Raw genomic sequence first — 14,480 nt, 5'->3', positions numbered from 1 at the left:
CATTGAGTCAAACAGAGCTTGGATCGCGTGTACAGCTACAGCTGCCCATGCAGCTTCAACACGATGCCACAGTTCATCAAGGGTAGTGACTGCGTATTGTGACGAGCCAGTTGCTCCGCCACTATTGACCAGACGTTTTCAATTCGTGAGACATCTGGAGAATGTGCTGGCCAGGGCAGCAGTCGAACATTTTCTGTATCCAGAAAGGCCCGCACGGGACCTGCAACATGCGGTCGTGCATTATCCTGCTGAAATGTAGGGTTCCGTGGGGATCGAATGAAAGGTAGAGCCACGGGTCTTAACACATCTGAAATGTAAAGTCTACTGTTCAAAGTGCCATCAATGCGAACAAGAGGTGACCGAGACGTGTAACCAATGGCACCCCATACCATCACGCCGGGTGATACGCCAGTATGGCGATAACGAATACACGCTTCCAATGTGCGTTGACCGCGATGTCGCCAAACAGGGATGCGACCATCATGACGCTGTAAACAAAACTTGGATTCATCCGAAAAAATGACGTTTTGCCATTCGTGCACCTAGGTTCGTCGTTGAGTTCACCATCGCAGGCGCTCCTGTCTGTGATGCAGCGTCAAGTGTAACTGCAGCCATGGTCACCGAGCTGATAGTCCATGCTGCTGCAAACGTCGTCGAACTGTTCGTGCAGATGGTTGTTGTCTTGCAAACGTCCCCACTGTTGACTCAGGGGTCGAGACGTGGCTGCACGATCCGTTACAGCCATGTGGATAACATGCCTGTCATGTCGACTGCTAGTGATACACGACCGTTGGGATCCAGCACGGCGTTCCGTATTACCCTCCTGAACCCACCGATTCCATATTCTGCTATCAGTCATTGGATCTCGACCAGCGCGAGCAGCAATGTCGCGATACGATAAAGCGCAAAAGCGATAGGCTACAATCCGACCGTTATCAAAGTCGGAAACGTGATAGTACGTATTTCTCCTCCTTACACGAGGCATCACAACAAAGTTTCACCAGGCAACGCCGGTTAACTGCTGTTTGTGTATGAGAAATGGGTTGGAAACTTTCCTCACGTCAGCACGTTGTAGGTGTCACCCCTGGCACCAACCTTGTGTGAATGCTCTGAAGAGCTTATTATTTGCATATCACAGCATCTTCGTCCTGTCGGTTATATTTAGCGCCTGTAGCACGTCATCTTCGTGGTGTAGGAATTTTAATGGCCATTAGTGTAATTTTTTCCCACAGTGTAGTTAACTGATGACTGGATTTTAATGGATCACGTTCATTTTTAACCATTTACCATTCCTTTTTTATCTAATTGTCAAATTCTGAATAGGTTTTATGAAAGTGGAGTGAGGGCAGGGGGGAGTGGGAATGGGGTTGAGGAGCGGGTAGAGGAGTTTGGTGTGCTGCGACTTAAGCTACTTTCGCGGTGAACGACGAAATGCTTTTGCAATTTCATGACAAACGATTCTGCTACTACTCAGTATGTGGTGCACGTTCCGCCTTACTCGCCTTACTACGAATGGAGATTGATCTAATGCGTCTGCTGTGTGGCTGTGTATGTGCGAGATCGGGTTGGAAGTATGAGTTCTGTTTAGAGGAAGGGATGTAACAGCTGTGCTCCTGCCCGCCCCACTAGGTGTGCTTACGCCCTACAATAAAGAGGTTTTACAATATTGCATTAAATTAACAACAGAATTTTTCTAAATGAAAATTCGTAAAAGGTTTATAATGAAAACTCTTTCTCTCGCCACAAGGAGTTCATTCTAATAAATAACAAGTATGTATAGATAATAAAACATTCTTCTTTTAAAAATTCAATTATTTGGACCAAAATTTTTTGAAATTATAACTAAAATAGTTAGTGACATGAGCGAACGAAACAGATTACAGTGGACCCTTGGTAGTCCGACTAATCGCTTTAGAGGATTAAGAGCTAAGTCTCAATAGCTGAAAAATGAATTATAAAGGGAACTGTTTTGATAAATTCATTAAATTCCAATATAAATTTGTGTTTTTCTTAACAAAACGCAGAGTATATCCCTATGCATACAAACTTAAACATTGCCATTCGAAAATATTGTTTCTGAAAGCTAAGGTATAAACTCAGGGGGACAATCTTTTTCAGGAAATCGTACTAGCATGTAGAAATGTGAGATACAACGAATCGAGACATCTTGTTTATATATATATATATATATATATATATATATATATATATATATATATATATATATAAAAGGAAATGTCCCGACCAATAGACTCACTCACTGTTTCATCATCGCCCAGCCCAAACCACTGAGGACAGAACCTTGAAATTTGCACAGGGTGTTATGCTATAGGCGTCGGTTAAGTAGGGAGTTTTTGAAATTCCATCCTTAAGTGAGTGAAATAGCTTTTTCGAAAATGTCGCTATTAATGAAATTTTGAACCTAGAACTACGAAAATTGGTGTTCAGCATTTTTGAAAATTTTACTCCTATAGGGGTAAAACATTAGGTGTAAGTCGTATTTGAAAATTAAACATTACTAAAGAAATACTCAAGTACTTTTAAAGCCACATCTATAAAAAATTTTATTTGGCTTCTCGGTTGCAAATAAAAAAAATATTTATTTCCGTGTTTTCGGGAATTCAACGAGGATGAAATAGGGAATGAAACGTTTTATGAATATATTTCCTTATGAAAGTATTTTTAAAGCTAAACCTATTAAAATTTCAATTTAGCCTCTTCGTTAGAAATTTATAAAAAATCAGAAACTAAGGGGATGAAACAGGGTATGAAAGCTTTTGCGGAAATATTTCATCATGCAATCATTCTTGAAGCTAAATCTATGAAAATCTGTGGTTAACTTCTCTCTTAGAAATAAAAAAATTCGCATTTCACTGTTTTTGGATATTCAGCCCCTAAGGAGGTGAAATAGGAGGTGAAATGCTTTATGAAAGTATTTCATTGTGCAAACATTTTTAAAGTTAAATTTTTGAATATTGGTATTTGGCTTCTCGGTTAGAAACGAAAAAATACGTGTTTTACTCTTTTTGGAAATTCAACCCCAAAGGATGCGCAATAGGGTCATCATCACCCAGACCAAACTGCTAAGGATTGAAACTTGAAACTAGAGATGTTACTGATCTTGTATTCTAGGCAAAGTTTAAGAAGGTTCAAAAATATTTCAAATGCCTCTGAGCACTATGGGATTTAACTTCTGAGGTCATCAGTCCCCTAGAACTTAGTACTACTTATACCTAACTAACCTAAGAACATCACACACATTCATGCCCGAGGCAGGATTCGAACCTGCGACCTGAGCGGTCGCGCGCTTCCAGACTGAAGCACCTAGAACCGCTCGGCCACACCGTTTAGGAAGGGATTGTTCGGAATTCCAATGCTAAGAGGGAGAAATAGGGGCTGAAAAGTTTTATTAAATTATTTCATTATCAATCTATGAAAACTTTTATTTGGCTTCATTCTTAGGTATAAAAATAAAGTGATTCACTATTTTTAATATTTCAACCCCAAGAAGGTGAAACAATGGATGAAAATTTTTAAGAAAATACTTTGATATATTAAAAAAAGCTAAATCTAGCAAATCCGGTATTTCACTTCTGTTACATATAAAGATATATGTGATAGGAGTCTAAAATTTGTATGGAAGTATCCCGAGAAGAACGCAAAAAGCATGATTAACAGAAACCTAGGAATCCAACTAGCAGAATCGCTTTTTCGTCAGAAGCACATTCGTAAAAGATAATGCTTTTATGGCCTTAATTTGCGTGGAAAGAGTAGACGGCGTTGCGATTTGTGAACAACGTAAAAATTAGGCTGAAGAAAAATAAAAAATTATCTGTACAGATCATACATTATACGCTAGTGAAGCAGCGGGCGCTAAGATACTATATAAATATAACAAGATTACGAAGTATCGGTCGTGGACCCTGAAAGGCACACTAGTAACTAGATGTCGAGACTACGATAACGTTTTTGAAATTGAACGAGAACAAGCCAACGGAATGAAGAGAAGGGACTACAGACCGATAGTGAACGACGAACAGTGAAACTGGAGCGAGAAACGAGTGCCCAACAGAAAAAGAACGATAGTCACCCCACTCCTTGAAATCTCCAGACCCATAGAGTTGGTTCCTAGCACACTTTCATATCAACATATGGCTTGAGTGTGTGTGTTTTACCTACTACAGAATCCAAACATGGACAGATTAGGTTCATTGCGTATTATGCGACCTGTTGATTGGAGTAATTGTCTATGGTCGTACTAAACTGAATTTCGGATTTCAGCGGAATCATTCAGCATGCTGTCTTGTACTGATGTCAAACTTAAGATATCTGAAAATTTGATTTCTTTTCATCAACGATAACACAGGAAATTCTGGAATTATTTCTGTGTTAACAACGCTAAGGGTGTATATTTGAGTAATAGAATTAATAAAATATATATATTCCCCTTCACATGCATCAAGCGAACTGAACATTTTGTATATACTCGTAAATAGATACAATTTACAAGCATTTTGTTTAAAAGAGTATTCATTGCCTTTAAATAAGTTCACTGTTAAATATACAAGTAGCACGATATTTCATACATACCGACATTTTATTTTTAGGTTATAGTGAGATTAGATGCTTTCTGGCTGAGTATGTGTTTTCTTGGTATGTTAAACGTGCAATTGACGTGAACTTGGCTTGGCTTAGCGATGCACTTGTATAATAAATTTTATGGTGTCTGTGATCATCGAATTAATTTGTGTATGTATGTATGTTTATGTATGTGTGTGGTGTGTGTGTGTGTGATTTTTATTATTTCTTAGCTTTAATTACCTTTAGTAGTGCAGTTTAGACATGAAACAAACCCTGAATTCGGGTAACACATTTTCTATGCTCATTTATTCGTTCCCCTTTCCCCTTATTTGTTAAATTATTGCTATACTGTTTCCGAGGGTGCTTTCGTTTTATATACTACTTAGAGTTCTTATTTATTTATTCTATTAACAACTGTGTGTGTTAGTTTGCATACGTAAGAAACTGAGTATCAATAATTTACTTCTGTGTGATGTTACAATGTGTTTATGTATTGCCTTTCTCTGGGAATCTATTGGTACTGACTAGTCTCAGTAATACTCACGACTCCATTCTGAGACCAAGAAAATGATTCCGATAATATTGTTTCTGAATTTGCAATTAAAACTGAATATGTTTCGGGCTACTGAAGATGCTCGTTTATAAAATGAGAGGAAATGAATGTCACAAAAATATGTAACTGACAATTATTCAGTTGCAGACATGGGACAAAAACTTTAATGTTATTGGTAACTGAGAATTATCAGTCAAAACCATTAAATACTTCTGTGATTGTTAATTCTTCAGAAAATATTGAGTACATATTTCATTCATTAATGTATCAATTAAAACGAATGCGTTCACTTTGATGTGATACCTGATAGCTTACAAGACAATTGACTGAAACAGAATTCCATGCCTTTGTCGTCTCTGAAACTAATTACTTTGACAAGAAGTCTCATTAAGTGTTTATTCGCTGCAAATCGGACGATTCACTCTAGAAACGGGACAATGTCCGTTACATCCCTTCTCCAAGGGGTGTCAGACTGTGGGAAAACGTATTCTTAAGATAGGAGGAAAGTAATTTCAGGTTATTGAAATTATCTCGTTATGAGACCTGTCTTGGTAGCTCACTTAGTAAGAATGCTATCCGTGAATCAAACGTAAATAATTCTTCATCAGTATCTCGCAAACCGTGGCATTATAGGTATGGATGTTGCTATAGCAGCAGAAAGAATGTACTCATGTGATCGGAAGACATGTTCGACCTCGACAGCAAAGTGTTTTTTGGTCAACCAAAACGCATATTTCTACAACCAAGTTCTCCGCCAAGTCATCCGTTTTTGAAAGAAATGTGTCTCACATAGTGGTGAATATGACTATACCGAGCAGAACGAACACCGTCACCAAGTTTCATGCTCGCAGATTGATTTTATCAAGGACATAATTAAAACTGTATGACTACGTGTTGTATATACAAAATACATAGGACCGCTCTCAGTAAATGCACACGTGATTATGTCGGGACATGAAAGCATGTGGTGACTCAGTGCAGTGTTAATAGGGTAAGTCTTGATAAGGAATAGGGTCTCATCGCAAGTTATAGCCTATGCCACATATCATGTCAATTGAGTTCTGTGGCAACAAACAGACATTGTAAAGTCGTTTATATGCGACCTGAGCAAAGAAGGTTTTAGTTTAAACAATGTCTAATGTCGGACTGATTCAATAGCGAATCGTGGTTTCAAAGCATACAAAACACCCTTTACATCGCTGAAAGAGAGAACTGTCCCGTTTCTTAAACATCTCTCTCTCTCTCTCTCTCTCTCTCTCTCTCTCTCTCTCTCTCTGTCTCTCGACCTCATTAAATATGTGAACGCAAAATATTTCTTGTAGAATTAACTGGTTTGGTTTAAAATTTTATGAGCGTGAATTATCAAAATTATAATGTCATCAATTTCTGTTGGTGCTGATGGAACGGACTTCGTTAAGATAAAACATGCAGGTTATATGTGATAAACGTAACTGGTAATTACCTCAGTAAGATGGCCACAATGACAGCTGTGCAAAACGCGACCAAGCCGGCTAATTCTTCTCACAAAAACTGAACTGACTGATCCATGATATGATCTACTAAAAACAGTAAGTATTCAATATTTAGTAAGTATGTTATACATCTGGCTATTGAGACATTCCTTATTACTGAGGAACACGTGTATGGAGCTTTCGTCCCAAAAGTTACAAGAAGGAGAAAAACCTGAACGAAACGAAATTGGGAGTCCTTTTTACATATGGAAATAAACAATCATCCTTACAAAGAGGCTACATAAACCTTTGATATACATATACTTAAACATTATGTGATTTCCTCGCCCAGTAGAAACGTAAAATTTTAAGTTTTATTAAATATCATCATTCATTCGAGATGAATTACACAGTTCAAGACTGAAAAATACATTGTGACATTTCAACATTCACACAAAGAGCTACAACCATAGCTGCACTCTGGTCCTCATTGGGGAGATGAAGGTCGGATGGCACAGGTGCTCCACAGAAGTTCACTGTACAATGACAGCTACAAACAGATTTCGTATAAGATTGCAGCAACAGACGCGTAGAGTCAATAAAAAAAAATACTCTTCCACACAGTGAAGTGTCAAAACTGCTGCAAAACATATCTGTTTTCATTACATCAAACGAATTTTAGCTTTAATGTTAAGTTTAATATTACTGTTAAACTTAGAGAAGAGAAAGATGAGTAATAAGTGGGGAAACTATTTACCTAACGAATTATAGGTTTAATGTTAAATTTAATATCACTGTTAAATTAAGGGTAAACTTAGAGAAAGATGAGTAATACCGAGAGAGACTATGTACCTATTTTTTCCTTATTTCTTTTATTTCTCACCACACCTCTTTTGCTAATTCTGAATACGTCAGTAAAGCAAAAGAGTATTCTAGGCAGGAGTAATTTTTTAAGTCTGGTACTCTTTGGTTACCTGTTTCGACACGAAGTCATCATACTCAAAATTCCCAGCTCCATACAAACCAAATTGTCTAAGATTACCACCTGTGCCGCCTTGAAGTTTCCGCAATCGAACCGAGGACCACTGTCTAGAACACCGTCCTTATGCAGTCCACCCAAAGCTTCCAAGAGCCACAGCATATGCCACGGGAGGTGAGCTGAAATAGCAGCCCAACGTCTCAGGTTGTAGATGTCGCACCGCCGCTGACTGCACCACTCGCGATCTGTCTGTCAATCCAAGTCTTTCTGGTATTACTCTACTGCCAGTAAATCCAGCGTGGTTGCCAGCTTGGCGTTTTTCTGTTATGGGTATTGGAATAACAGGCAACTTGCATCTAATTGTTCTAGACTCCCATTTCTGAGCTCCTGAGTAGTAATATTAAGTTTTGCGCCAAGTGAAACTTCCATCAATAGGGGCCTAACACACCTATACTACAATATGCGCAATGGATAGTGTTTAAAATTCTCTACTTGTGGTCCTAAATACACACGTGACTTCATTTTAACTTCTCCCCTACGTACCAAAATCTAAAATCTGAATTTCAGGGAGTATTTTTATGTTCCAACAAACATATATTCTGTTTCAATTTCACATAGTATTCTTCATATTAAATGAAAATCTTGCACTGAGTGTAATAAACTAAAAGTTCACTTTGCCACTCATACTTTCTCTAAATACCTAGAAATACCAAGTACTTCTTGAAGAACGTGACTTCAATTATTTTCTTAAAAATAGGTGTTAAAAGCACAAAATCGAAAGTAAAATTTAGGGGAGAGCTCTCAAAATCGTTTGAAATAAAGTCAGGTGTTCGACAGGGAGATGGTCTGTCACCTCTGATTTTCAATTGTGTCTTGGAGAAGGTAGTTCGGGAATGGAGGAAGGCCATCAATACTAAAGGGATTCAACTAGGGAGAAATCCAAACAAGATCACTGTCAACTGTTTAGCCTTCGCAGATGACATGGCATTGATTACAGATTCACTAGACAAAGCCCAAGAACAAATAAGAGAACTACAGAAACAAGCAGTCAAAGTAGGACTACAAATATCCTATGAAAAAACAAAGTTTATGACAAACATCTGTGATGCTCCTCAAAATATTGCAGTTGACAACAACGCAATATACAAAACAGATTCCTTTAAATACCTAGGAGAGTGGATTACATACAATGCCAAAGAAAAAATAACTATAGAAACTAGAGTGCACAAAATGGAAAGAGTGTTTCATATGACCAAAAACGTTTATAATAAAAAATCCTTGTCCTGGAACACGAAATTAAGACACTACCAAACAGTGGCCAGACCTGAAGCTCTCTATGCGGCAGAAACACTTAAACTAACAAGAAATGGAGATCTTGAGAAACTAGAGAAGGTCGAAAGAAGAATTTTAAGGAAAATACTGGGAGCTAAAAGAAACGATAATGCTGAATACAGGTTAAGACCAAACAGAGAGCTATATCTGAAAACGGAGAAACTAACTGATGTAATGAGGAAGAGGAGACTACAGTTTTTTTGGACATATATTCAGAATGGATAACGACAGACTAACCAAGCGGATATTCACATTACTCAATAGCTACAAATCCAAGCCAGCATGGTTCATAGAGACTGAAAAGGACATTGAAAATGCTGGAGTTACAATAGACACAATAGAAAACAGAACACATTTCAGAAAAGCAGTTCAAAAGGCAGAATTTCAGGAGAGAAAGAAAATAGCTAGACGAAAGTGGACTCAAGAAGAAAGGGAACAACACTCTAAAAGGATGAAGGAAATTTGGAAACTGAAGAAATCTAATACAATGAAGAGTAGCCAAAGTTGATTCATCGTTCCCTCCAAATGGGTTATTCGAAAAAAAAAAAGCGCTATACCTTCTAAATCTGTCCTTATAATGTTCCAATCAGTATTAACAATCGTTCATTCAAATAATCTGCTCTGGGGCAATATACATCATTACATCCGTCGGCTACTTATGCAGGATGAATACTAATAAAAGCGACAAAATACTGGGACGGATTCTTGACTGAAAATGGAGGAAAAGATTTCCTATGGTCATGTGTCCGGAAATGCAATCGTTGCCACGGTAGATGGCACTAACGAATGGAAGTTCCTTTGACCACTTGCAGTGTAGCGGGGTTTGAAATTCCGAGTGCTGTGGAGGCTGCAAATTAGAAATTCACCTATCTCAGAACGGTGTCTGCTCGATGTCCCTTCACTCGGCAACGTACATACAAGATGATGTAAAAGCAGTGTTGATAAAAAACGCCATCTAATATCTACAACTACTGAAGTCGCGCAACTCTAGTAACGAAATAAAGTTCTGTAGAAAAACTGTCAATAAAAATTTATCGGTCGGTAAGATAATGGCTTGGCTTCTGGAAAATAATGTCCGAAATTTCCACACAAAAATGTTTATTTGTTATTATAACCAAAGAAACAGTGCTATTCAGTCCACATTCAAACTACTGGTTATTTTCGTCAAGTTCACAATTCATACACTCATTTTACATGCACAGCAGCCATAAATCTGTCGAAATCCGACCCAAGTTAAACGACGTTTCCACTGTCATTGATTCCACCACTAACATGAGTTATTACATTCGGTCCTTCTGGTGGATATCAAAAAAGAAACTGCTCGCCGAAAAAGCTCAGTGATTGAATACTGTAACATGCCACGTGGCTACTACGAAGGAAAAATTTTCACACGCGAATATCATTCCAGCAATACAGTTCTGAAACTTCCAAACTTCACAAAACTGTCCGTAACTACATCAGCGTTAGTCACGACACATTTCAAACGCAAGGAACTCAATATTCCTCCATTTTACTCATTATTTTGACTCACACTAGTAACATGACCGTCCGCGTTCAAAGCTAGCAAGAGACTCCCTTTTGCGACCTCACTCCAAGTGTAACTATCAGGTAACGAGCGGGAACCGTCTTAATTCCGATTGGCTAACCATACTCGCTACCAATCAGAATGCTCGCTCATGATCATACTCGCTCCAAAACTGGCCTGCACCAATCCTTACATACAGACGCATCTACGTCATTCTGATACACAAATATTAAAGTAATTTTTAATAAACGAAAACGAAAAGGCAATAAATCTGGATATATCCTTTAGAGATAGATAATGCTACAGCTGAATTTCTGGCTGCTCTGTTACAATAGCAATCACACCTAGACATACGTCGTCAGCAAAATGGGTAAATTTCCTATGAACATTTTCCCACGACAGGCTTGCGTAACTCTTGCAGGTTACTTAAGATGGTATATAATGCAACATTAAAATTTGACGAATGTCCCACGTACACACTCTCATTCACTCATATATACTCCCACAACAATTTTAGATATCAATAATAATTTTGTCTGATTTTTATATTACGAAAACGAAAAATAATTTAAGTTTCAATATGAAAATGCGAGTTCCTAACTGAATTTAGTTTCCTAAGTGTTGGTTTTTTACTTTTTTAGCAATTCTTTTTTATCTCTGAAACTATGATAGCTATAAAGCTGAAATTTGGATACAATCTTCTCCTGTATGTCAAAAGGTAGTGTACAGATTTTGAAAATGATGGAATAATATTTAATATCATTTATTTAGGTTCTTATAGGTGGTGAATGTACGCGTCCAATGAGAGACATTGGATAGCTCTCCCACGGCAGGTAGTGACAGATGAGCGTGTGTCTCCCGATTACGCCAGCAGATGTCAGCGCCCGAAGTTACATGCAGCTAGCTATCCTAAAACAAACGTTCTCTCGGAACAAACTTGCGACGCTACACATTTGCCGTGTATTCCATGTGTGTCGCAGGCTGTTTAATTGATGCAGCGTACTGTAAGCAGCAGAATGATCCGGTGTTCACATAGGTAACAAGCCTAGATGGTGTTTGTGTGTGACGAAGCTGATGGAAATGGTCGAGAGGCAGCACGGCTACACCAAATCAAGTACCCTCATAGACAGTAACCACATCACATGATATATCAAGCCCTTTTTGGGCGTTTGTGTGATAATGGGTCCTTTCAGACGATCGTGCAGGGAGGCGGCAGACTCCGCGTACCCCAGATGTGGAGGACCAGGTACTAGAGTATTGATACTAACCAGAGGACAAGGTCCAGAAAATGGTCCGCCAACATGGTGTAAGTCGAAGTGCAATTATGTGTACCCAGCATGACAAGGGCGTGCACTGCATCCCATGAGGCCACTTTGAACATTTGTTGTGACGTGGATGAGATGTAGTCAGGAATCTGCCCCTGCAGTTTGTCGGTTTTATTAATGTTCACTCTGTGTAAAACAAATACTGATTAGTACAGAGTTAAATTGAAATTTTCGATAGATGACATTGGCCTTCGGACGTTCCTTGCTAGTAGGCCCATTATAATACTGCCGTCGCCACACACGTTGGTAAGGCTAGGTACTGCATTCCCCAGCGTGACGAATTACGTTCACAGCAAATGGCTCTGAGCAGTATGCGACTTAACTTCTGAGGTCATCAGTCGCGTAGAACTTAGAACTAATCAAACCTAACTAACCTAAGGACATCACATACATCCATGCCCGAGGCAGGATTTTAATCTGCGACCGTAGCGGTCGCTCGGTTCCAGACTGTAGCGCCTAGAACCGCACGGCCACTCCGGCCGGCCGTCCACAGCAGTCTGCAAAAAAATTAATATATGGTTTATCCCTGACGTAGAGTTTAATTCTGTCTCTTAGCGGCAGTTCCTTCACGTCGACTTAGCCTTATTACTTACTTAGAGTAAATAAAGAGATTCGCATGGATGGCCGATACATAGCGGACCGTCACTGGTGACAGCAGGAAGTACTGTGCTCATTGGCAAATGGACTGCGCTCTCTTGGGACCTGTGCTTGTTTGATGGTTCTGTAAATTTATAGAAAATGTTTCAGTTAGTGTCGTTCACTACCATCGTTTAAAGCATTTGTCTTCCTCACTGCTCATGGTATTTCCCAGGAGAACAATTTACAAAACGGCTCCACTGTTCTCCAGAGAATGAGGATGAACTGAAGAGATTATTTTCAACGTGATGTGCCTAAAGCTCAGACTGATATTACGTGATGTGTCTCCGGCTCAGACTTATATTACGTTTAAAATTATAAAACGTTGTTCAGACGTTTTTCCATCTTGCTACTTCTTCCTTTTTTTTCTTTTTGCCGATGCGGAGATTATCCTGTTCAAAGCTGTACCAGAAAATCTCTGTTGCGTGTAAAATGAAGTATCTCTTTTTTGCGTTGTATTTCTAACCTGTCGTGTTTCTAAACAGCCAATAGAAACATTTTATGTTGATACGTGAGATCTCGAACTCTTGCAAAGCATATTATTCTGATTTACTTGCAATATATAAGCACAGAATACTAAAAAGTCGTAAAAGATTATCATTCCTTGCAGCTGTTGTGGAGACACGTGGAAGAAACCTTAAGAAGAAAAGAATTGATGTTGTAAATCAACTTTTAAATAACTGATCCACACTGTGCTAATTCTTTTATGAAATTTAAAACCTTTTCTCCGTATTTTTAGAATCTTTTAAATACTATTTTTCCTGAATTCAAAAATTTAATTAGTGTTTGGGGATGATGTAAATGATATTTGAAAAAGGTAAAAATTATACATATTTCTGTAGATAATATCAGTGATTTTGCTGCAAACTCAATTATTCTCAAACCTAAAGTGCATTATCGATCACATTCTAACGACCAGAAGTTTTCTTTTTATTAAGTATGCATTTAGAACGTAAAAATGGAGCTATGTGACAAAAACTGCGCTTCAAGAAGGAAAACTAAGTACGTTATGTAAAATTTCCATCTCATGGGTTTTTGATCCTTGGAGAAAAGCGCTCTGGAAATACACTTTTCAGTTATAGCTAATGCCTCATGTCTAGCAGGATTGGCCGACGATGGTTCTGAACTCATTACTGAATTCCTTTTGTTCTACAGGAACAGATGACTGCGCATTGTCTTGTGCCATCCGTCGCGAGAAACTACTCTGCTTCTATTTAGTTGTCTTTGCGAAGAAACAGCACTGAATTGTGTGTAATACTTCTTTCCAGATCTACTGTACCGGCAGACCGTGAACGTCAACAACGGGCCAGTAGACGTAGAAATAGTGGACGTGTCTGGAGAGTCGGTACGTAAAGCGTTGCCTCAGCTTGCAGTACACACACGTTGCCTAACGCAACTGTACGGCGATTTCATGTTGCATTCATTATTTGACATTGTGTGTTCATATAAATTTTTGTTTTTTACCTCTCCATATCTGTAAGCTTAGATCAGCATTTCCTCAACAACACAGCCTTATACATTCTTCCATTGCTTCAAATTGAAGAGTGGTCAGTAGGACCCGTTTCATAGTTTTTCAGCGCAACTTGTTCCTTAACGTGCTGACAGCGACTGGTTTTCTTGTACGTATTTTTGCTGCCACATCCACACATAGCCTTTGGCAAAGGAGAGTGCGTCTGAATTCATATATTTTTTTTTCTTTTTTTTTTTTTTGTGGGAGGAGAGACCAAACTACGACGCCATCGGTGTCATCGCATTAGTGAAGGACGGGGAAGGAAGTCGGCCGTGCCCTTTCATAGGAACCATCCAGGCATTTACCTGGAGCGATTTAGGGAAATCACGGAAAACCTAAATCAGGATGGCCGGACGCGGGATTGAACCGTCGTCCTCCCGAATGCGAGTCCAGTGTGCTAACCACTGCGCCACCTCGCTCGGCTCTATTTTCCCCGTGTGTGTTTGTATGCATGTGTATATGTTGTGTGTGTGTCTGTGTGTGTGTGTGTGTGTGTGTGTGTGTGTTTGCATGCATGTGTATGTGTTGTTTGTGTGTGTGCGTGTGTGTGTGTGTGTGTGTGTGTGTGTGTGTGTGTGTGCGCGCTGT

The 14,480-nt window shown here is 38.9% G+C and overlaps 1 protein-coding gene across 1 annotated transcript in view; it reads left to right on the top strand.

Annotated features, from left to right (window-relative positions):
* LOC126234285 (ras-related and estrogen-regulated growth inhibitor-like) overlaps positions 1-14,480 on the top strand; it is a 204,977-nt gene that overhangs the window by 129,388 nt on the left and 61,109 nt on the right. The window contains exon 4 of the mRNA XM_049942971.1: positions 13,651-13,727. Within this exon, the coding sequence (XP_049798928.1) occupies positions 13,651-13,727 (77 nt within the window). The remainder of the gene's footprint in view (positions 1-13,650; positions 13,728-14,480) is intronic.

The sequence above is a fragment of the Schistocerca nitens genome, chromosome 2 (genome assembly GCF_023898315.1).
Source record: "Schistocerca nitens isolate TAMUIC-IGC-003100 chromosome 2, iqSchNite1.1, whole genome shotgun sequence".
In the NCBI taxonomy this organism is placed as follows: Eukaryota; Metazoa; Arthropoda; class Insecta; order Orthoptera; family Acrididae; genus Schistocerca; species Schistocerca nitens.
Note: the sequence above shows the minus strand (reverse complement) of the source record. Positions and strands in the feature narration are given on the sequence as shown.